Source organism: Sciurus carolinensis, chromosome 4 (assembly GCF_902686445.1).
Source record: "Sciurus carolinensis chromosome 4, mSciCar1.2, whole genome shotgun sequence".
In the NCBI taxonomy this organism is placed as follows: Eukaryota; Metazoa; Chordata; class Mammalia; order Rodentia; family Sciuridae; genus Sciurus; species Sciurus carolinensis.
Window position 1 is genome coordinate 80632970 of NC_062216.1, and position 25381 is coordinate 80658350.

General features: G+C 42.7%; 1 protein-coding gene and 1 non-coding gene across 2 annotated transcripts; both read left to right on the plus strand.

The window, feature by feature from the left end:
* The first annotated feature begins 694 nt into the window (after positions 1–694).
* Fam234b (family with sequence similarity 234 member B) lies at positions 695–25348 on the plus strand. The gene is given in 14 exon segments (XM_047551519.1): positions 695–919; positions 921–990; positions 3445–3542; positions 5938–5983; positions 5986–6114; positions 7174–7304; positions 12277–12424; positions 12778–12919; positions 14240–14383; positions 14980–15061; positions 17827–17982; positions 20538–20655; positions 22089–22309; positions 22914–25348. Coding segments are annotated over 14 exon segments (1710 nt in total). The 5' UTR covers positions 695–700; the 3' UTR covers positions 22920–25348.
* Trnag-ccc (transfer RNA glycine (anticodon CCC)) lies at positions 7964–8036 on the plus strand. The gene has a single exon. It is a non-coding gene; the product is annotated as a tRNA-Gly (tRNA).
* Positions 25349–25381: the final 33 nt, after the last annotated feature.

The window sequence follows — 25381 nt, forward strand, 5'->3', positions numbered from 1 at the left end:
CATTTCTTTGTGTTGGGAGCTTTCAAAATCCTCTCTACACACTCTTTTGAAATATCCATTAATTGTTGTCAAACAGCTATCCTATGGTGCTACAGAGCATGAGAAGTCATCCTCCTGTCCAGCTGCACCCCTGGACCCCTCAACCATGCTCTCTCCAGCCCTCCCTTCCCCACACTCTTCCCAGGCTCAGGTAGCCACTATTCTATTTCCTATATTTTTGAGATCAACATTTAAGTTTCACATCTAAGTGAAAACAAGTTACTACTGTGCCTGACTAATTTCACTTAACATAATGTCCTCCAGTTCCATCTTGTTGCTGCATCCTTTCAATTTTCTGGACCTCATGAAGGCAGTAATTCTAGAGTACTGTGTGTGCTTTTCTTCCCCACTACCCCCCAACCCTTTTGCTGGCATCTAATTTTACAGATCACCACCAAGAGCCAAATGAGTGTAAACCTAGACTTGTGTGTGTGTGTGGTGTGTGTGTGTGTGTGTGTGTTGTGCATTTTTCCCTAGGTGTTTACAGTTGTATATATTTGGTGAAAATTTCTCCTTCCTAGTTATCTTTGACTCTCTGTTCTGTCTTTTCAGGGAAGAAAAGCCCAGACCTAGGGAGTACGACCCCTTACTCAGGCCGACAGTGATGAGAGTGAAGATGATCTTGTGCTTAACTTGCAGCAGAAGAATGGAGGAGTCAAAAATGGGAAGAGTCCCTCTGGGAGAAGCACCAGAGCCTGACTCAGATGCTGAGGTTGCAGGGGCTGCAAAGCCACATCTTTCAGAAGTCACCACGGAGGGGTACCCCTCGGAGCCCCTCGGGGGCCTGGAGCAGAAGGCAACCTCTTCCCTTGTGTCTTATGTGCGCACATCTGTCTTCCTGCTAACGTTGGTGATCTCAATGATCCTGGTGCTCCTCTGTTGCTTTCCTGATCCCCTGTCCCCCCAGAGACCTGCACAGCACTTGGAGCCGCCACTTGGGCTCTCAAGCAGGTGAGTTGGTGGGATTTTCAGCTCTAATTTGTAATATTTTATCATATATCTGGTTACATTGAATATTTCTCCAATCTTAACAGTAGTGTGTCATGTAGCACTTTTCTCCCTGTGTGTGGGTATTGTTAGGAGGTTAAGATTTGAAATTAACAATAGATGGATTGCTACACCTCCAGACACCTGGGAATCACTGCTTTGTTGTATTGGGTATTGGTCATAATTAGACAGAGAGGACAGAGCATAGGTTTGCTGGATCCTGCCATGGAGCCAGCACTGTGTTTGGTGGGGTGCAAAACTTCTGAAAGAGCTGTTTACAGAGAAACCTAAAGCTCAAGACCTGGCTAGACCAGGGCCTGGTCCTCTTACAGGACCTTCAGGCCTTCCTCGATTTTATAATCCTGAACTGACTTAAATTTTAAATAATTTCATTTCTTTTCTTTTTTGCTCACAGTTGTGGGGTGGTGCTGTCCAGGTAGTGCCAGCCCTTTCATCTCACATGGATCAGGTCTCTTTTTTCTTTTTCTTTTTCTTCTTGGTACCAGGCATTGAACCCAAGGGCACTCAACCACTGAGCCACATCCCCAATTCTTTTTTGTATTTTATTTAGAGATAGGGTCTCCCTGAGTTGCTTAGGGCCTCACTAAATTGCCGAGGCTGGGTTTGAACTTGAGATCCTCCTGTCTCAGCCTCCCGAGCCGCTGGGATTACAGATGTGTGCCATTGCACCTGGCCTGGAGCAGGTTCCGTGAAGCCTCTTGCTCTGGAATAGGGGCTGTATCTCAGCTACTCTGAGCAGCCTTGTCTCCTGTGAACTGGGTTCTGCTATTCCCAGGCTCCTTGTGTCATCTTGACCTAGAAATGCTTCATCTCTGCCACGTCTCTGATTCCCTTTGAATTAGCTTCTCATGGGTTCTGTGTTCTCATCTTTTGTTCTCTAAAGACAAATGTAATATTCATACATGATATTTATACATAAAGACTGGTAACAAGTTGTTGGCATGTTGACTGGCCAGCTCCAGAAATAGAACATTCTTGAGGCCTCTCCAGTCTCCTATGTGTTCCTCCTGACCACGTTCCCCTCTGCCTACCAAGTTATGCTCTCCTAATTTGTGGTTGATTTTTTTCTTGACCTTTCTTTAAGTTTTATCACATTGACATGTATCCCTAAATGACGTTTCATTAATTCTGCCTCTTTTTGAATTTTACATAAATGTAATTGTGTCATTTTCTGTGACTTACTTTTTTGTTCAACATAATTTTCTGAAAAAATATTTTTTTTAAATATATTTTTTAGGTTGTAGGTGGACAACAATACCTTTATTTTATTTTTATGTGGTGTTGAGGATCCGAACCAGGGCCTCATGCATACTAAGCGAGGTGCACTACCACTGAGCCACACCCCAGCCCCGTGAAAAATATTTTTTAAGTTAATCCAAATTAATTTATGTGGCTGTCATTCATTCATTTTTATTATTGTCTAGTTTTTCATGATATGAATATTCCATGATTTTTTTTTGTTATCCATTCTTCTGTTGATGAACATTTAAGTGGTTTCCAATCCTTAAAAAAGAAATTTCTGTACATGTCTCTCATGCAAGTATGAGAATTTCTGTAGGCACAAACCTAGGTGTGTGTGTTTTCATTCTTAGTGGCTTATGTTAGATTGTCTTCCAAAGTGGCGGTATCAATTTAGGCTTCCACTCGCAGTGTGAGTTCTTTCCAAATTTGGCGGGCCTTCTCTGACTCCACACCTTTGAGGGTGGGGCTCCTGTCTTGTCACTAGGGATGGGGATGAAGTTCAGGCTCCCCATTAGCCTCTGCTGCACCCTCTGGTGGGGAGGAAGGGACAGCTGCCTCGCTAATGCTGGGTCGGGTAGAACTGTAGGCTTACCCTGTGTATGGAAGGCCTTGGTACTGCTAGGTGGGGATCACAGTGCTGCTCCCACCTGGCCTGCTGTGCCAGGGGGCAGGGGAGGGGTAGCTTCCTAGTCAGCCTTTGTTGTGTGTGCTCTTTGGTTGGAGTAGAGCTTTTCTGTCTTGCTAGACTGCACCTTTCCTGGGCCTTTGGCCAGAGAAGCCAGCTTTTCTTGGGACTTCTTTGTTTGTACCTTTGGCATTTCTGGGTTGCTGGTAACTTCTGCAGCACCTTGTCTGGTATATATGAGACCAAAAGAAAACCCACGGGTCATCACCTTGTCACTCCTTTGGTCTCTCAGTCTCTAGCCCATCTGCCTTAATCTCTCCCCTCTCTCAGGGTTTTCTTATGTTTGTTTTGTGCATAATGCCCAGGGCTTTGAGATAGGCTTGTGGGGGTAGGGCTGGGGAGTAGGAGAGGCGTGTGGACACCATCTTGTCTGGGAACTGGAAGGTGCTTGGTTTCTGTGGAGGTGCTGGCAGCAGAGAACTGGTTTGTGGCAACATTCTCAGGACCTCTTGTTTTTATGTGCACATCAGGTAGGGACCCTGTCTCCCTGGAATTGGCTGATGTGAATGGAGATGGCCTGCGGGATGTGCTTCTCTCCTTTGTGACGTCGAGGATGGGAGTGCAGCAGGTAAGAGATGTGGCTTTCTGAACTGCCTTAGGCTTGCTGTCAGCCAGTAAAAAGCATCAGCTGTCCCCATGGGCACTGCAGAAGAGAGTCTGCAGTGAATAGAAGAAAGGCAAAGCCACCACGGATCTGTCATACATGATAAGCCACGTCAGTAGTTTCCATGTAAATGAAGTTCAGTTCCAAAAAACAGAGAGAGGTATAGGTGTAAGGAGCTATTCGTTGTCATCCAGGTCAGTGAAGAAACTAATGCAGAGAGGAAGTGGACCTGTTCAGACGCCAGCATTGACACTTAATCCTTAGTTTCTCTCAGTTCCTCCTAGTGAGTTTTCCATGGTTTCTTTGTTTTTGAGGGGTGGTGGGCTCATGGAGGCAGAGACTGACCTTGAACTTGTGGTTCTCCTACCTCAGCCTGCCTCACCCTTCTGTGAGTGAGGAAACTGTTGTTATATAGTGAACTGAAGGAACTTGGCCAAATGGCCGAGCGGAATTCAGACCCAAGAGTCAGGCTCTGGAGTTTCTATCCTCAAACTCATGTTGAACACCTGTGCCCATAACCCACAAAGCTCTGTGCCACTGACAGGGAGGAATTGAGTTTTTTATTTGTTTGTTCACTTGTTTGTTCATTTATGCAATGGTATTGAATGCTGACGGTGTGGCTCATGCTGTGCACCTTCTCCAGAGCTGTGCCGGTTAGAGCTAAACAAGAGGAGCACAGTCTCTGCTCAAGGAGTCACCGTTTAATGGGGAAGGGGTAACTCATCATCACCCAGAAAAACACGCAAACAAAAAAACAGCCAGTGAAATGGATATGGAGTCTATAGGACCCTTACCTAGGAAGAACAGCACAGGATATTAACCATAGCATCCCTGAGAAATCTGGACACCTGTCACTCTGTTTATCCTGTGTGTCTGCTTCTGACAACCAGGTCTGAAACAGCAAGCTACAGTTTGTCACTTGTTTTTAGGTCACATATTTGATTAGTAATACTGAGGAATAGGTAGAATGAAACTCAAAACTTACGTTTCTTTATTTGTCTTAGTTGTTGCTAGAAGAGGAGAGTGTGTGAGATGAGTCAAGCTGTCTCTGCTCTGAAAGTGAAAGTACAATTGGCAAGAGGGTTATTATTCTGCTGTTAATTAAGTCACATAATGACCAACTTACTAACGAGGGGAGCTGCTCTAGTTTCCCTACCAGCTATCTTAGGACCTAGGTATTGAATCTTCCCACGTAGTCTCTCTTGCCTGGGACCAAATCAGCTGCTTCATGGAGCTCTAGACCAGTAAGACCTTCTGATCATTGCTACATGTAATCTTCAGGTTTATTTTCTGAAAACATTCTTTTTCTGCTCTCAGGGAGCATTTGCCTCTGATGATTAGGATTCAGGTATTTTGCCCTCTACTTTTTTTTTTTTTTTTTTTTTCTCTTTTTTTTTTCTTTTATTATAAACAAATGGGATACATGATGTTTCTCTGTTTGTACATGGCATAAAGGCATACCATTTGTGTAATCATAAATTTATATAGGGTAATGTTATTTGATTCATTCTGTTATTTTTTTCCCTTCCCCCCACCCCTCCCACCCCTCTTTTCCCTCTATACAGTCCTTCCTTCCTCCATTCTGCCCCCCTCCCTAACCCTAACTCTAACCCTAACACTAACCCCTCCCACCCCCCATTATGTGTCATCATCCACTTATTAGCGATATCATTCGTCCATTGGTTTTTTGAGATGGCTTATCTCACTTAGCATGATATTCTCCAGTTTCATCCATTTGCCTGCAAATGCCATAATTTATCATTCTTTATGGCTGAGTAATATTCCATTGTATATATATACCACAGTTTCTTTATCCATTCATCATTGCCCTCTACTTTTCATGTATTCTAGATCAGCCTCACATTTCTGAACATATCCTTCCCTTTCCCTCCTGTTCTCTTCCCCACCACCCAAGAATCATCTTTCCATATTCTGGATTTTGCTCCTGCCTTTTTTTCAGCAAACAATTGCTGCTATGTGTACCAGGCAATTTTGTAAGATACTAGAATACAGAAATAAATGAGGCAGTCCTTGTCCATAGGATGTCACTATTTTATGGTGGCCAAGGTGGCAGACAGGTAATGGCTTATGTTGGGAAAGCTGAAAAGGTGGAGATGCAGGGAGGCAGTGCAGAGGAGGCCAGTGTCTTGTGAGCAGAGGAGACAGGTACTCTGTAGTCGGAAATATGGGAGGGAGGAGAACACAGTAGTGTGAGCTTCTGCCTTAGCATCCTTCACTTATTTTATTTTATTTATATGCATCCTTCACTTTTGGTTTTTAGGCCTCCTGCTCATCTCTCCTTCTATCTCTCCTGCCTTCTTCCTTTCTTATCTCTCTTGTGTGCTTTAGGTAGCTCAAGGTCAACTGCTAATCTGTGTGCCTTTCGGGAATGAATGGCAGCACACTGTGTCTAGTCCCCTCCCAGAGGAGGCCCAAGATATCACATGTTTGGATCTGATACCAGGAAATGTGGCTGAAATCATCTGCCTTGTGACAGGGACGCATAAGATGCTCAGCGCATTCAATGCAACGTCAGGTAAAGAGTGTTTGCCCCCAAGGTCTTTGCTCCAGTGAGCCATGATTTTGTGTTAGAACAGTCTGGTAGAGAAGGAACTTTTTTCACCTGGACTGAGTGGAAAGTTTGATTTGCTGCTCTGGAAGTGGTTATTAAGGGAATAAGATAAGTTTGGGCAGGTTGAGTAAATAGATCTATGTTTCAACCTGTTTGGGATAGATGGGACTAAACTCAGTCACCTAAATGGAAACTACCCTGAGGCCTGTGGTTTATAAATAGTCTCCCTGATCAATGGTTGTCTTTGTAAAAGATAAATGAGCTGGTCCCTTCCTATTTGGTACACATGGGGTCCATGTGTAAACTTGGGTGGTAACTACTTAAAAATACTGCCGTGAGGAAATGAAGGTTTATTGAAGCATGTTCATTTGGTCTTTTAGCTTCTTGTTGCTTTTAGACACACAAGACAGAAGGAATGAAAAAGAGTTAAGTATAATGAAGGCTTCTTTCAGAGTCAAAAGCTACTGCCAGGATGCTCACTGTCTCCTGGGGTTACACATTCATCCTCCCCAGGTTTAGAAATTGGGGTTTGATAGAGGGATGCTTCTGGGTGAAACAAAACAAAACAAAACAAAACACTAGAATACAGTTAGTTCTAGAACTGAAGTTTTCTTGACTACCTCCTGCCAATCCCCGGTGCTCACTTATGTGACCAGATGGGAAAAGGCGCCAGAATGGGTCTCTGGTCAGCTGCCCCCGTCTGGCTTCTGGTGGTTGTCATACCCTCTAACAGATTCATTTCCCACCCTGGTGGAGTGAGCTTACCCTTAAGCACCTCCATTTGATCTAAAAAATCTGGGTGTAAGGTTATTAAATGGATGTGGTAGCCAGATGCTTGAGGTTTCAGATCACATCTCCTAACCTCTTTGTCCCCAGTAAGATAAAAGCAAAAGAGAAAAAGTAAGGAGTTGCTGTCTGTTGTTGAGCCCTTGGAGTGTCCCTTTTCTGGCCTGAGAATATTGCATCTGCATTTTCTAGAGGCAGAAAGTTATATTAGTGATGAGCCTATTTGTCCTTCCCTAGGAAAAGCCATCTGGACTTTAAACGCAAACTACCTGTCCAACGGTACCTTGGCTGCCCCCGTGGTGGTGCTGCCTGACTTGGATGAGGATGGTGTCAGAGACCTAGTAGTTCTGGCCATTGGGGAGATGCAGGTATGTTCTCTATTAATTTTTTTGGTTTGTTTGTTTTTTACAGGGATTGCTTCAATTTTAGTTGCCTCAGTTCTTAATATTATTATAAATGCTGCTTGACATTTTCTTTTTATAATGGCTTAGGTTTAAATAAATTCTCTTGGTGAGGTTAAGTGCATAAATGAGATTATGAACCCATTTTTCCCACAGCGTCATTATGATTCCATGGACTGGGGCCTAGTTGAGCTTCGAAGCTAGCAGTCTGTGTGTAAATTCCTTCTCTACCACTCCATAGCTTTGTGGTCTTGGGCAAGCCGAGGAACCTAGCCAAGCTCTGGATTCTTCCTCTGTAAAAATGGCAATGCTATTTCTACTCATAAGACTGTTATGAAAAACAGAACTAGCATATTTAAAGTGCCTAGAATCGTGCTTATTTTATCATGTAAATGTATTGTTAGTTTTACTATATTTATTATACATATTTAAATTTTATTTCAACTATAAAACAGGAGAGACTGATAGAAAATTTATTAAATATATAGATAGGAAAAAATCTAAGTCAAATGATAAAATCAGTGACCAAAGGAAGAAGAATAGTAGTCTATACTGTGACAAGATATGCTTTAATTCTACAACAGTGACCTCTAAATTATGGATGTTATTAATTATGGAGCTAGGGCTGGGGATATAGCTCAGTTGGTAGAGTACTTGCCTCCCAAGCACAAGGCCTGGGTTCAATCCCCAGTACTTCAAAGAAAAAAAAAATTATGAAGCTAGTTATTCTGTAGGCAGATAAAGTAATAGTATTTCCCCTAAATCACAGGAAAAACTAAATTAATGAACAAAGTTATCTCAATTTCAAGTTTTATTCCTGAAACACTTCTTAGAGCTTTTGTCAGTTTCTCTCACACTTTTCTCAGTCTTACTAGTATGACACTGCCAAGGAAATGCTTGTGGACAAAAGAACTGAACAAATGGCAAGGAGTCTTTGTGAGAAAATGTGAATCAGATACATTTGCCTCATTTGATTACTCGTTATAATTTTAAAATAAAAGACCTTGTTGGTGCTTTCTGTTGGTTTTCTTCAGCTGGCAGCTTGTGGACCTGAACCAAGAATTCAGGAATTATTCACATAATCATTGTGAATAAAGACACTGTGGTCCAGGAAAAATTTTAATTATTGCCTCCAGCAGGGAGTGATTTTCTAAAGGTTCAAAAGGGGAAAAATCTGGGGAGTTTCTTTCTAATGGAATTCAGCACAGGCAGAACAAGGCCATGAGCATGTTTATCACAGAACAAATTCAGAAATCTTGGTCTTACAAACCCACATAAATGCAGTTATCTCATAGTAGACAAAGGTGTCAGAAACGTACATTGGAGAAAAGAGCCTATTCAACAAATGGTGCTGGGAAAACTGGAAATCCATATGCAACAGACTGAAACTAAACCCCTATTTCTCAACCTGTATGAAACTCAACTCAAAATAGCTCAAGGACGTAGGAATTAGACCAGAGACCCTGCTACAAATAGAAGAAAAAGCAGGCCCAAATCTTCATCATGTCCGCATAAGACCAGACTTCCTTAACAAGACTCCCAGAGCACAAGAAATAAAAGCAAGAATCAATAAATGGGATGGGGCTGGGGAGATAGCTCAGTTGGAGTTGGTAGAGTGCTTGCCTTGCAAGCACAAGGCCCTGGGTTCGATCCCCAGCACCGCAAAAAAAAAAAAAAAGGGATGGATTCAAACTCAAAAAGCTTTTTCTCAGCAAAGGAAACAATAATGTGAAGAGAGAGCCTACAGAGTGGGAGAAAATCTTTACCACATGCACCTCAGATAGAGCAATAATCTCCAGAATTTATAAAGAACTCAAAAAACTTAACACCAAAACCACAAATAACCTAGTCAATAAATGGGCTAAGGAACTGAGCAGACACTTCATAGAAGAAATACAGTCGACCAACAATATATGAAAAAATGTTTAACATCTCTAGTAATTAGAGAAATGCAAATCAAAACTACCCTAAGATTTCATCTCACTCCAATTAGAATGACTATTATCAAGAATATGAGCAATAATAGGTGTTGGTGAGGATGTGGGGAAAAGGTACACTCACACATTGCTGGTGGGGCTGTAAATTGGTGCAACCACTTTGGAAAGCAGTATGGAGATTCCTCAGAAAAGGAATGGCTCCACCATTTGACCCAGCTATCCCACTTCTAGGTTTATACCCAAAGGACTTAAAATCAGCATACTACAGTGACACAGCCACATCAATGTCTATAGCAATTCACAATAGCTAAACTAGGAACCAACCTCGGTGCCCTTAAATAGATGGATGGATAAAGAAACTGTGGTATATGTACACAATGGAATATTACTCAGCCATAAAGAAGAATAAAATTATGGCATTTGTAGGTAAATGGATGGAGCTACAGACTCATGCTAAGTGAAATAAGTCAATCCCAAAAACCAAAGGCCAAATGCTTTCTCTGATAAGTGCATGTTGATATATAACAGTGGGGTTTGGGTAGGGAAAAATGGAGGAATGCTGGATTGTGTAGAGGGAAATGAGGGGAGGGAATGAGGGGAAGGAATGATGTTGGAATGAGACAGACATCATTACCCTATATACATGTGTGATTACACAAATTGTGTGACTACATTGTGTACAACCAGAGAAATGAGAAGTTGTACTCCATTTATGTACAATGAATCAAAATGCATTCTGTCATGTATAACTAAATAGAATAAACAATCAAAAAGTAGAAATCTTGGTCTTAGTACCCCATCTGCTTCTTACAGTTTTGGTGGCCGAGGGGTAGTGGTTCAAGCAGTTTGGGGAGCTTCGATTAGAGTAGTCAGCTTTTCATCTGCTCTTACTCTCTGCCTTTTAAAAAATTATTGTTTTGTCTCTATTTAGTGTATTGTTCAGCTTGCTTCACAAAATTTACTTGTTCACACAACAGTGTTCAGATATGGAATAGTGTCTGTTATGCCTGCAAAGTGATGGTTCCAGGAAATTCGTGGAGAGGAGATGGATTTAGAGCGACAGCTTCATCTTTATTCTGATCTCTTTGCCCCTCTTTACCAGCAACAGGGAAAGTGAGGAGCACAGAAGCCATAGGCAGGGAAGGAGCTCTCTTCACAAGAATGGAAACATATTAGGTTAATACCTTAGTGACTGTATCCTTAGGTTTCAGCGTAGTGTGAACAGAATGGGAGAACTGGACCTGCTTGGAATTAGGGAATGGATCTTGTCTAGAATGTTAGGGGGAGAGACTTTAGAAGCCAGTGGTTACTGTTCTCACACCATGCTGTGATCTCTGGGCCTGATTCCAGACACACTGGCTCCATGCCCTTCTTGCCCACTCAGGCTGATGGGAAGAGCACTCATTTGTGGGTGGTCCCATTTCATTGTTTGTCAGCTCTAGAAATTATCCCGTTGGTGAGAAATGTGCTTTCTCATAGCTTCCATTCATTGCCCCAGCTTCAGTGCAGTAGAGCTACTCTGAATGAGTCTATCCCTGGGTTTGGTTAGCCTGGTCCCTCTCAGCCTGCTACTCTCAAGGCCAAATGTCTTAGTTTCTTCTATTGTTTCCCCACAGCAGCTGGAAGTCCCAGTGCCTCTTTTTCTTGATTTCTTTCCCTTTATACTCCAGTTCGTTTAGCTCTTTTACATGTGGTACCCATATCTGTGAATGGTATTTTATTCTTAGTTTAAGAATGATGTGAATGGTTATACCAACCTTAGGAAACTGACTTTTTTTTTTTAATAACTAGTATTTTAGTTGTAGGTGGACACAATACCTTTATATTATTTTATGTGGTGCTGAGAATCGAACCCAGGGCCTCATGTGTGCTAGGTGAGCATGCTGGCCACTGAGCCACAACCCCAGGCCCCAGGAAACTGACTTTTTGATGCAGACTCTGTACTTCTGTTTTTGCAGTCAAAGATTACAGTAGCCTAAGATTTGCTCTTTGTTTTATTATCAGTGAAGCCCCATCTTTTAATTAATCATTAATTCAGAGATCAATATTTTTTCTTACAGATTTTGACTCATCTTTTAGTCTGAGACTTTTTTGAATTTTTAGTTTATCATATAGCATATTAGCTATTCCTCTCAGCTTTGTGATTAACTTGAATTCTATATAAGTTTCTGATAAAAATATTTAATAGGAATGAGGCAATAGCAGAATGCTATGAGATTCTAAAAACATCCCTCTGGATTAGGATCGACCCCATAAGTACCTTTTTCTGGAATATAGCAAACCATATTTCTTATCTAGTCCATAAGAATTCATTATGATGTGCTTTGTCAGAAGTTTTACTGAAGTTAAGATATTAGCACATTTCCTGTATTTCCCACCTCATGACTCCTCAAGAAAAGAACCGTCTAGAACTGGATTGATAAACTGTGCTCTGCAGGCCAAATTTGGCTCACTGCTTATTTTCATGAAAAATAGTTTATTTATGTGTTTCCCATGATTGTTTTCCTGCTAGATCAACAGAAGAGAGTTGTTGCTATGGAGACTCTGTGGCTGGCAAAGCCTAAGATATTTATTACCTGGTCCTTCCTTCACAGGAAAGGTTTCCCTATCTCTGAGAGTGAAGTTGACAGTGGCCAGACAGCTGATGTTGTGCCTAGACTGGTTCTGGCTGGGGCTGGGTATTACTGGGGGCTTCAGGGTATGGGAGTAAAGACCTGGGTCAGCCATCCCATATTCAGCTCTAGCTGGAATTGTGTGCCTTGGAGACGTGCAGTCAGAGCAGTTGTCTGAGGCACTATAAAGGTGCCCTTCGCATGTAATCAGGGGATGGCTGTTCACTCATTTCTTACTTTCAGGGAATAACCAAGCAGCCTTGTCCTGTGCTTTCTAGCCTTGAGAATTCTGAGCCCTTGGCCAAAGAGGAGGCGATGACTGTCAGGAGAGCTGTTCGATAAAGAAATGAAGGGCTTCTGTTGACTTGACCCCTTCTTTCACTTCTTCAGCCAGATCTATGCTTTCTGCTGGTGTCTGGCTGGACGGGGAGTCCAGTGGGCCGACCTGTGAAGTACAACATCATGGGAGTGGGGAATCTGATTGGGCCTCAGGTTTACATCACTGCAAATGGAGCTGTCTACATCCTGTTTGGCTTTGGTAAGAAGAACGGCTGATTTTCTCCACTGTTCCCCATTGGTGTATGTGAGCAGGCCTTCCTCGTGAGGCAGTGAAAGCTCAGGGATTGCAGAGCCAGCCCTTTCATCACCTCCACCGGGGCTTCTCACTCTCCCTGCTGTAGAGATTGTGAGCTGTGCTTTCCCTTGCTGCCTTCTCTAGAGAGAAGACTCTGGCCAGCATTTGCTTTATCACTTACCCACCCATTCCATGTGGGACCAGCCTGAGCAGGGTCTCTTAGACTCATCTGATGGGCTGTGTCTCTTGCTCAGATCCCCACCCTGGATCGTTCTGTTAAATTCAATTCTCAGTGTTGGTTCTTCCTGTGGTGCTAGGAAATATACAAGCTGTCGCCCTGCGGGACATTTTTGTTCAGGCCCAAAATCGAGACAGCTCACCACCTTCTCTGCAGATAGAAGAGCCAGAATGGGAAAAGAGAAGATCCATCAACTTGTCTGAGCTCATTGACGTGTACAGGTAGGGCAGACGTTGAACTCAGGCACTTGGAGGTCTCCTGAGAACTCATGCCTTGTGGAGTCTCTAAATTTGGTTGGGCTGGTGATTGTGTGGGCAGGGATTAGGGGAAACAGTGCAAGGCTTACTGAACCATCTTCTAATGTGGTTAACAGGAGTAAGAAATTTTTTGCTCTTGACCATTATGCATAATGTGTTAGTATGTATGTGTTGGTGTCCATGATGTATGATCATGTCACACAGAGGTTGCAAGAAAGGGTATTTGGTCTGAGTCAGAGTAGTGATGGGGAGATAGATTTATTTGAAATAACTCTTCGTAAAGCTGAGCAGAACTGTCTGGCCTACTCTGTCCCATAATTTTCTTTTAGTTGAATCATTTCAACAGGAGCAAGGATAGTGTCATGAAATCTTATTTTTTTTAATTCTTATTTGTTTCTTAACTAAAAGCAGGTAGTTGTCATAGGCAGTGAATTTGTACCCATTTAGTCCCATACTGGGGGTATCACTGTTTTGTTCTTTTCTACCAGAAGTTGCAAATCATTTTCTAGCTTTTTTTTGGGTGGGGGCAGTATCATATTGTTTCACTGAATTTTACAGGAATTAAACAGACTGGCCCAGTGGTGTAGAGAACAAAATAATTTGATGAAGTGCAAGCCAGGAGTTGCTGTCCAACCTCATTGACAATTTCAGGCCTCCTGTCCTGCTTACCATCTGTCTTCTGTGCCATTAATATTGGCTATTTACCTTTCCCAGAGTTTCTAGTGTGAGAATATTGTACCATAGCACTTTTCCTGTGAGTTCCTTTGAGCACTCATGGAATTTTCTAGAGAACCTTGGTTTCTAAGGTTTGGGTCAAGAAAGTGAGATTAAATGGGAAATGGATGCAAGAGTATTGCTGGCTGTCACTATCTGTGGAGCCTACATTTGTGTATTTAACCAATTGCAGATTTGCAGATTGGAAATTTCAGGGAAAATTTTTTTGTCTGTACTGAACATGTACAGTCATTTTTTTCCTTGTCCTTATTCCCTCAACAATATAGTTTAACAACTATTTACACGGCATTTACAGGACACTAGGTTTTATCAGTAATCTAGAGAGGCTTTAATGTCTATTGGAGGATGTAAGTTGTATGTAGATACTACACTATTTTATATAAGGACTTGAGTATCTGTGCATTTTGGTATGCAGGAGTCCTGGCACCAATCCCCCACGATTACCAAGGGATAGCAAACATACATATAGTGAGAGAAAAAGCTAAAATAAATGGTTTCAGCAATCTCATCCACTCCCATGGCTAACTGTTGGGGTCTTATTTAATCCAGTGATGGTGTTGAGCTACTCCAGATGGTGAAGGCACCAGATTCCAACTGCAGCAATCTCCTGGTTACAACCAGACAAGGCCTGGTTCTGCTTCGGGGGCAAAATCTTACACCCTATTGGACACTGAGCCTTCAAGGCATACGTAGGTTCGTAGTCTACTCCTGCTTCTGCTTGCTGGTTTGAGCTACTTTCTTTCTCTCTTTTTATTTTACTTACTGCCTTAATGTACTTGCTTGCTTTCTGTACTGGGAATTGAACCCAGGGGTGCCCTACCACTGAGTTACATTATCAGCACTTTTTATTTTCTCCTCCTCTTCCTCCCTCTCCTTCCTTCCTTCCTTATTTATTTATTTATTTATTTATTTTTATTTTGAGACAGCATCATCTTTAAGTTCCTAAATCTGGCCTCAAACTTGAGATCCTCTTGTCTCAGCTTCCCAAGCTGTGTGCCCCATGTCCAGCAATTTTTAAAACTTTCTGTTTTATTTTATTGAGACAGGGTCTTGCTAAAGTTGTTCAGGCTGCTTTTGAACTTGTGATTCTTCTGCCTCCCGCTCCCATGTAGCTGGGATCACAGGCATGGGCTAGCTCCATGGTTTAGCTCCACTTTCAAAGAACATAAAACAATTAAAAAATTTACTGAGAATAGTTCCTTGATATCTATGGCATATGCAAGAGAAAGAAGGGAGGACTTCCTTGTTTCCTTATTCACTATTGATTGCTTCCTTGTCCTCAATTGCAGCCAGCCTACTCCTGGATATTTCACTGATGATCAGACATTAGACTTCCTTCTGCAGATACAGGATGGACTTGGGATGAAAAAGGTAAAATAACACTGGGACTCAAATCCATCAGAACTTTATATAAAGTATATACGTTGTGTCCAGCTCTGTGCTAGATACGGTGAGGAATGAGAATCTAAAAATGGTCTCATCCTTGAAAGAATTCTGAAGTCTAACTGAAAGGGTAAAATGAGAACTCAAAATTCACTACTAAGATATATAGCACTCAGAGTATTTCTTGGATAAGTTCATTCCTGCACAGAAGGTCCTGCTAGATCCCTAACTTACAGTTAGACAGGAGGAACCTTCTGAAATCTCTTGGTAGGAAAAGGCAGCTATTAAAAGAATGTAATACTTCAGAGTAAGTATGTATCTGCAGTTTCCAGGGTATCTGTGCCTTCTGGGTTTTAATGGAAGACTTCAGATAAAAGGGGAAAATATGAGTAGGGCCTTTTAAATTGAATTTATGGAACAGCAGGCCAGGTCAGGAACACTAAGACCAGAAGCCCAGAGGCAGAAATGGTATGGCATGTTCCTGGGACATGGGATAAATCTTTCTGATTTTAGGTGAGGCTGCATGTTGTGTGGATAGACTGTTGTTATCTCTTTTTTATTCCAGGCAGAATTGTGGAGTTTTAAAATTTTCTTTTCTATAATTGGCTTAGATTTTTGGTTTATCTTCACCATAAAAAATACATATCACACAGTGTTCCTTGAGAGAAAATAATTCAACAAACACTGAATCATCCCCTCTAGTGTGTGTCAAGTTCTGTGTTAGGTGCTAGAGATACAAAGGAATGAAGACAGGGCTGCTTCTTTTGGGGCACCTAGACCACATGGCTAGAAGGTGCTGTTGGGGGTGTTTGCACATGGTTGCCCATAGGCACCCAGGAGCAGGTAGTGGGCAGGACAGCTGGAGGGTTAGGGAGTCGAGATGTTGCACGTCAGTCAGGGGTTGCATGTGCAGAATCATGGCAGTGGAGCCGAGGTTTGCTGGATAGAGAGAGAAGGATGCCTGAGCACATTTCTGTGAGAGAGATCAGAGTGACTCAGCTTGCAGAAGGCCCCAAAGGCAGGCTGTGGGATGTGAGTGAGGTGTGGAGACCAGAGAGTTATTTGGTCTGAGGCAGAGGGCAGAGGTGAAGATAGAAAGGAGAGTCTTCCAGCAGTGAGAAGGGATGTCTGATTGTATTGTAAAAGAATTTCAAATAGAGATTGTACTTTTCACTGACATTCCCGGGAGGATTAAGGGAGAAGGTTTGTTATGCACTGAGACACAGAGGATTTCAGCCCTGGGTTTTAATCCTGGCTCCACTACTTATTGGTGATATTGGGCAAATTACATAATTTTTGCCTCACTGTCACTTTTGCATTTGTAAAACAGGAGTCATCATAGTGCCTGCCTTCAGGGGGTTGTCATAGCAGTTGAATAAAATACTACATGTGGGTTTCTGGATACAGTTTTCAGTTGGTGCCTCTAAGCTTCTTTTCTTCCCACAACTACCAAAGGGAATTGCTTCTGTTCATTTGTTTCTCCTCTCTACTGCCAGGTGGGTTCCAGAACCTTTTGTGGTGTTGTCTGAGCATGGCCCAGAAGGGCAGGTCTTAGAGACCAAGGGGGGTGCCGGGGGAGGGGGGCGGTGACTGTCCCGGGAAGGCTGGGTCTTCCATTTACTGAAGAACAGAGACATGGAGGAGAGGGAGTAAGAATCCTAGACGGGAGGTGGCAGGGGAGTTTCTTGGGGATTTGGGCAAATGACAGGCTCTAGATCTGTGAGGTTTGAGGTATTAGGGGTTAAAGGAGATGTAAGCACTGCCAGGGTCTGTGAATTTGACTTCTTGTTGGCCTTTGAGAAATGGAGCTGTGGAATGAAATGCCCCTTGGTTTGTTTTTTGCCTGTTAAGTCTATGTTCCTTTAAATTTGAGACTACCCTAGGGCTGAAGTACACATGCTGTGACTCAATAGGGTCAAATTCATAAAACTCATATGGCAGTGCCTGGTCGTCACGTAGTTGCTTCCTAGTAGTTGCTGTGGTTCTGGGAGGGAAGGAACAGCAATGAGGCTCTGCTGTTGGCCTCTCATTTCAGTATTATCATGGTAGAATGGCCTCTCTGAGACTGTTGTAACTGTGGGACAATTCCAATCACTCCCTGTTTCTGAGCATCCAGTCCTCACCTGTAAAATGAGATGAACTTGAAGATTTACAATGTCTTCTTGAAAAGAATTATAAAATCCCTTAAATTCTATTACATGGGAACAAGAACTACAAAAATATGGATACTGGTCCCTCTCCATTACTTGATGTTCTCTGAACACCCAGTTTGCTTACATCTTAGAAACTCAACCTCTGAATTCAGTCAGCTCTCTCTCTGTGGGTTCCACATGGGGACATTAGTCAACTGTGGACTAAAAATATGTGAAAAAAAAAAATGTATCTGCACTGAACACTTAGACTTTTTTCTTGTCACTAGTCCCTAAATAAGTATATAGCAACTATTTCCATGGCATTTACATTGTGTTAGATATTAAAAGTAATCTAGAAATCATTTAAAGTATCCAGGAGGATATACATAGGTTATATGCAGATACCACACTGTTTCATGTAAGGGACTTGAGCATCCACTGATCTGGATATTCATCATGGGCCGGGGGTGGTGGTGGTGGTGGTGGTGGTCTGGAGCCAATTCTCTGAATGGGTATTGGTTGAATATCTGCAGGTGATTGCCTTGTTTCTGTTCAGTGTGCTTTCTTGGCCTGCTGCTTTTCCAGGGACTGGCCATTTTCATTCTGTCTGCTTTCTTGCAGATGATGGTGGTGGATGGTGACTCTGGCTCCATCGCTTGGAGTTACAGTGCTCCGTGTCACATGAAAGAAGCACCGACCACCTCGGCAGTGACTTCAGATCAGAAGTCTGTCTTCCTCTTCTGGGCTGAAGGACTGTCACCTGCTTATCCCAATTCTGTGAGTGATCCTGGGGGGTCCCCCTTTTCACTTTGTCATATGGTAGCTGCTCCACAGGACTGACTGGGGTCTCAAGGTATTTGAGCAGTCACTGTCCTAGGGTTAGAGGTAGAAACAAATCAGTAAAGGAGCTGTGTCCTCCTGAGCCACACTTCCTGCCTTGCCTTTTGGCTAAGAATGTGAACGTTGAACAGGGCCCCTAACTAGTGGCTGCCAACAGTGAGAGGCTGGGGAAAGAATAGAAAGTCCTTTCAGGATTCCAGGTCCAAATTTATGGCTAACTCATCTGTGTTGTAGTGGCTTAAGAGGAGAAATCATCATGACTGATCTGGACTGGCCAGAGAAAGTTTCACATGGGAGTCAGGTCAGGGTGGGCTTTGAGGTGACTAGACTGGGGAAGGGGAAGAGCAGTTGGAGAGGGCCACTGATTAGCTAAGAGGTCATTTGGGGGAGTTATGGGACAGAAGGTCTGACACTTAGTAGGCAGATTTTAGAAAGTCTTACATGTTAAGCTGCAAGGAGAATCGGAAGTAGCCCTGACCCTTTACAGGAAGCAGATGGTTCAGGGATGAGTGGGAACCTGATGGACACAGAGTCCTGAATTCATCAACCATGTGTCCTCTTGATAAGCTACTTAAGTTTTCTGAGCCCATTAATGAAGATGCTAATATATTCTCTCATTTTGAGGATGAGATTTACCTAAAATCTAGATTATAGTGTTAACTCTGCCATGCCCTAATAAGTGACCACTGGCAGTTCACCTAACCACTGAGCCACATCTCCAGTGCTTTTTATTTTTTATTTTGAGTTAGGGTCTTACTAAATTGCTTAAGTTCTCAGTGAGTTGCTGAGGCTAACTTTGAACTTATGATCCTTCTGCCTCAGTCTCCCAAGTTTGGAATTACAGGTGTTTACCACTATGCCCAGCTCACCTAACATTTTAATTTCCTAGTTTCCTACAAGACAAGGGCATGTTACACATGTTCCAGTGGAGGTACAAATAAATGTAGATGGGAGATAGTAATTTTGATTGGGGTGATATAGGGGAACGTTTCATGAAAAGCTGGCATTTATGTTGGGTACCTGAGGATGGGTAGTATATTTTGATGTATGGATTTGGGATGGAGAGGGCAGTGAGTTTAAGGGGGAAATAATAAGATTGGCAGTGGTTAGGTAGAGCCAAGGGAAGCATGTATTTAGAGACATTCTTTTTTTTTGGAACCAGGGATTGAAACCAGTGGCACTTAATCACTGAGCCGCATCCCCAGCCCTTTTTAATTTTTTATTTTGAGGCAGGTTCTCACTAAGTTTCTTAGAGCCTCCCAAGTTCCTGAGGCTGGTTTTGAACCTGTGATCCTCCTGTGTCAGCTTCCTGAGCTTCTGGGATTACAAATGTGCACCACCACACCTGGCTTTATGAATTATGAGACATTCTTGAAGTATAGGGTGGGCAGTAAATAATTGCAGTTGAAGTCTCAAAAAGGTAGATTTTGGTTAAATTGCGCAAGACTTTAGTTTATCATCCTAAGGAATGTGGGTTTTGTTCTGTAGGCAGTAAGGAAGGCACTTGGCTGTTTTATGGTCATGTTAACTGAGACAGAGCACTGTCTCCTCATACCTGAGTGTGTGGGAAAAGCCCTCATGTGCTTTGCAAGCCCCTGCCTATTCTTTTCCTGGTGAGGTGGCCTTCTTCCCATGCCAAGCATGTGGAGGTGGAGCTGACGTCCTCTGTGCTTTAACACCAGCACAGCTGCACATGTGTGTACCATATCCCCAGCCCTGTATAGAAGTCATACTGACAATGTAGTTCCAGCAGACATTTCTTCTGCTACAGAGATTTGGAGTCTTGATACTTAGGTCTTGGAATTTAAAAAAAAATTCTTTTAGATGTTGATAGACCTTTATTTTATTCTTTTATTTATATGGTGCTGAGAATCAAACCCGGTACCTCACACATGCCAGGCAAGTTTGCTCTACCACTGAGCCACAACCCCAGCCCCAGGCCTTGGAAATTTTGATTTATCATCAATGATTTGTTTCTGTCTGGTCAACAATCTGCCTATTTTAGGAACTGACAACACTTTTGTAATTTTTAACCTGATGCTTGCTGTTGTCTTTGGTATCCAATGAAAGTAAATGTCTTTGGCTCACTGTATTTTTAAAAATAGATTTTCTCTCTACAAAGCCCCACTGGATGCAAGGGACGAACAAGTACCCCAGTTTTCTCATAGGTAGAAGAAGGGAATATTCTCTACAGAAGATTCCTCTAGGGTGTGCACTTTCCTCCCCCATCCTTCTTTTTTCTTATATGAGCATTTTCTATCTATAGATAGTGGTTTGAAGATGCTAGTGACAAGCCAGTGTTTTGAGCTCTTTGAAATAACCAATCTCCTGTATATGGGCATTTCTTTCAAACACATCTTTGTAGTTGGGATCAGGATTTAGCATCTGAGAGTGATGAGTAACCACCCTTTCTCCTCTGTCTTCTCACTTGAGGACTGTCATGTGTGGGAATATAGTCACCTTTGCTCTTTCTTTCTGTGGCTCATTGTCAGGATGCTGGAGTGGGAGCTGAGCCACCCAGCCTCCACCACCTTTACCTCCTGCACCCAGCCTTCCCCTCCATCTTCCTGGACCTGGCCAACACCTCAGGCACAGTGACAGCCTCAGAGGGTGAGTTCCAGTGACATTGGGGGTCTGTGTATAAAGATGGGGAGAATGTGTGCTGGCTTTATGTGAAGATACCCTTGCCTCACCAAGGGAAGGATGCATGCTTTTCAGGTGACAGCAGTAGCATTTACTCTGGTGTCCCTGGAGCCAGGGATGCTACTGGAGTTCTCCTTCTGGATAGGTGCACCAGGTCACCAGGGCAAGAGCCTGGAGCCTCTGAATGTGCTAAAATGGAGGTGAAAGCACATACCCTCTCTAGAGGGGCTCTGCAGGGATGATGTATGCAGCCCCTCAGAGAATGTACTAAGCCTCAGCTATGTGCCAGGTGCTGGCAAGACTCACAGGAAATCTTCATGGGAAGACTAGGATTTGGAATTAACTGTGAGGGATACAATAGAGGTAGAATATGTTTTATCAGGGCAGTGATTTAGTTGGAGTGGGTTTTTTGAGTAGCAAATGTGTATATTGCATAGAAATTGGAGTCAAGAGAAAAAAATCAAAGAAGAAAGTAATAGTTATCCATAATCCAACCACTGTTAACATTTGGAAATGTTCTTCTACTTTATATAGCTATCATAAAATTGGGCTCATATATTGGAGACCCTTAATCCAGGAAACTGAAGCCCTGGGCATTTGGCCGCTGCTGCCTGCTAGTCTGGTTGGCTGCTGGTCTCCTCTCACAGTCCCAGCCCCCTGGAAGCAGCTCTTCCTGATGGTGGGTAGGGAAGGGGGAAGACCACATCTCCTGGCCACATCTCCTTTTTGTCTTTTGTCTGTACTCTTTTGCCACTTGTAGACTTGCTCTCTATTTACACAAACTCATTCCTAGAGTTGGATTAGTGCTGTGACTCTCATGTATTGGGATATATTGGGAAGAACAACTGACCTGGAACTTGTTGGCCTGCCTGCCCACTGGTTGTGGATCACAGTGGGTGGAAGTGAGGTGGGGAGGCCTCTGCATGCAAAATCAATATTAGTTTAAAGTAGTATACAGGAACATTACGTAATGGTAATACTTGTAATCACTATTTAATGATGATGCAAAAATCATACCTGGCTAGGAAAATAACAGATGTGACCATGTACTGACAACCTGGAAATTCTCAGACTTTCTAGTCTGTGAGGCTCACTTTTCTACTGAATACTCACCATAGTGGGCATGTTCTCTCTTTTGTTGAGTTGGGGCTTCCTTGGAGAGAGTGTCAGAAAAGTAAAGGTGCAAACACTGAGAAGATTAAGCTGCTTTGCTGGCATGCAGTCTGTCACTTCTTTACACTCACTGTCTGGCTCACTTTCTGGCATTTGCTAGGTGCTCAGGAAATTTTTCATATGAAGTAGTGAGTAAACAAATGACTAAAGTTGTTGAACTGAGCCACTTTCCTGTTACTAGAAAGTATCTATCCTTGTTAACTGCTCTCATTTTTGTCCTTCCTCAGTTGGAATCAACGACCTTTGGAAAGATGCCTTTTATGTCACCAGGACAACAGGGCCAAGCTCTGAAGGGCATCCAGCACCCCTGGTGGTCAGCAAGCTTAGTCTACGGTGGGCATTGATGGAGGGCCAAATGGTCCAACTGAAGGAGACCACCCCCAAAATTGGCCGTGGGGAGCTGCGAAGATTCCTTTCTAGGATTAAATTTGTTGATTCTCCCTACCAGGTGAATAGCTTCTGAGATATTTGGTTACTCTTGAGGCTTGGGACACATACTACAACTCCTGCTTTGCTCTTTAGAAAGGAGGGAGAGTGGGAGCTTAACTGGGTACATGAATATCAAGAACCAATTTTTTTGGACCAGTGTTATTTCCTAAGTATACTTCCAAACCATGTAGAAAGGGTTCTCAAGTTAATTGTTCTCAGCTAGAAATGGTGTCATCTCCTATAGGATGCATTTGAAAACGTAGGGCCAGAGTGTAGGGGTCCCAGTGAGGAGGGGTGGATCCTCCTGGTATTTTTTGGGTAGGAGCCAGTGATGTGGAGGTCATGGAGGGCTGGCAGCAGTCACACACTACACAGAATTATCTTGCTGAAAATGCTAATGCTCCACCTCCTCCCCAAGAAATACTCTGCTCTTGCTCAAAGCTCAAGAGCTTATCATGCAGGAGGACAAAGTCTCTGAGCCTTTTTGGAGGGAGGAGAGATACTTATAAACTATTGGGACTAAACAAAAGGACAGGAAACGGAGGCATATTCAAGTTTTCTTCATTTCTTTGAGAATTCTTACCATGAAAAATAGTCACTGATGCGTCTACCTTTTCTTGCAGATCTAGTCTGATGAAATAAATCTTCAGTTTCAGAAGAGGTAAACAGAATGGGTCCCTTCCATCAGTATAAAAGCAGTTCTTTGGAGAGATGACTACTTTGGCCTCATTTTCACACTTGTCTGTGATCCTTGCACTTTGGAAGGCCTGTTGGAGCTCTTTGATAACAGCATGATCGGCTTGGCTGGGGGTATCTTACACCTTTCCAATCCCTGCATTAATCCCCTCTAGGAACTCGGTGTGGAGAGTTTGGAAATGTGAATCTTATAGGTGTATTATTATTTTGTATGTCTAATTTATAAACTCTTGCTGGGAATCCAGTGAAGACTATGGCTAGGAAATATTTTGTTTTACATTATGCTGTTTATATTTTTTTAGTGTCGTGGTGATGTTATTTTCCAGACATTCCCTAAGATTCAGGGATCCTATTTCCTGTTGTCCTGATATACATCTGGTCTGGTCATCTTGAGACTTCCAGATGGCCCACCTCCGATTTTGAGGATTATTCATCTTTCTCTCCTTCCACTTATACCATAGCTACTTCCCAACTATGGACAGCAATGACAAGGATTGGTAGTGGAGGACTATTAGCCATGTAGTGTTTTCATCTATTCCTTTTCGAGATTTTCCATCTATATCAGTAAGTGGCCATAATAATTAACATGTCCCTATCACAATGGGAGCAAGAGAAATACTGTTTCAATGACCCACCTCTGACCAGGTTCATATGTGGTGTTGTATGGGATCTCAGTGGCTCTGCCACTTGTGGTTCTTGTTCCTGCAGTAACATCAGAGGGTATATGTGTCTGCTGTCTTCAATTCAGAACTGGAAGCCAGGTTCTGGGAGGCCTGTGTCCTTGTCCTGCTGCATTTTCACTCTGTTTTCTTTGCATCATCTCCTCAAGGGCATCCTCCTCCCCTTCCTCCCCTGGTTTCTCTATTTTATTCAGGGATATGTTTCTGGACTTCCTTTGCTACTCAAGTCCAGTGTGCGACCACTCTGCCCTGCACCTCTCCCTTCCTGTACAGCCTTTGAAGCATTGTATTTTGAGAAAATTCTTATGTAAATACTGTAACTTTTGTAAATGGTTAAGTTCTTTAGAATTATCTCCAGTGCTTACTTCCCCCTTTCTTCTATGTATATTTGTTGCCTCTATATTTAAAATTCTCTCCTAAACTTCTAGGTCTTTGAAATTGTTTGTATAGCAGAAAATTCCCTGGTAGCTTATGGAAAAATGCTTTTTTTTCTTCATGAGTAATTTTGGTAGGTCTACCTTGAAAATCAGGTTCTCTCCTAGCTTGGGCTTTTTTTCTAGCTTGTGTTAATAAAGGAGCTCCAGGAAATTATGGATTCCAGATAAAAGGATATCTGTTAATTGTCCATGGATAGGTATTATAACTGGAGGTTGGCAGCCATAAATCCAAGCAGGCATGTCATGTGACCTGCAGTCTGTCTGGCCTATAGCTTATCCTCACTAGGTTTCTAGGTACTGCCTTCAGATCTAGAAAGCTTATTCAATTTCAACACTTTGGAAGTATGTGGGTCCAAATTGACTCTTTGGGGGAACAATTAAGAGGATACCTGGGTATGGAGATGACCCTAGATTCAAAATTTAAATCTACTTGAGTATAAAAGCCTAGGAGTAATTTGTAGTGAACTGAACTCCAAAATGGTGGTGGTCCTGTGGCTTGCTGAGCCACCCAACTAACTGTTGTCTACCATGTTGAGGCTTTCTGAGAAGCTAGCCAGCCAGTGTAGGTAGGAGTCAAATGCAACTTGTTTATGGGGAACTTGTTTTGGTGAGATTGTTTTCAGCAGAGGATCGTGTTTGTGCAGGGTGAACCTCAGACACAAATAAGAGGAAAGAACAACAACATTGCTGAATTCTCCCTGGTGTTTTGGGAACTAACTTAACTTCTCCTTACTACAAGTTTGAATCTCTACTTGCTAAACACAATGGAAGTTCTAGGTTTACTTCCTCTTACAGCTAGTACAGGAGGATATTGCTAGTGGCTGAAGTCTGAGGAAGCTTCATCTGGCCAAAGTGGGTGGTGCTGGTCTCTTGTCAAATGTATCCCTAAACTTCCTTCTTGCAGATAGCCATCCACTCAGATCCAAGATAGGAAGTGCTCCTTTCTCTCCACAATCCCAACATGGGGTTGCCACCAAAACCAATATGACCACTGTTTAGTAGTAATGACTTCTGCAATGCGAGGGTCTTCCCTGCCTCTCAATCTCCTCTCTTTCCCTTTGCAAACCCTCCTTTCTGCCCTAGACAACATCCTCACCTTCTTCCAATGTGTGATCTGGTAATACCAACTAACCCATGAATGTGAATTGCTATCCTTATTACCCACATCAAAGATAAGCCTGCTGATCCGTTGTCAGAAAGCACTATTTAAAATGTGAACTGTTACAGAACAAATAAATACTATGTACAGGAATATACTCGTGTGCCATTCTCATTCTT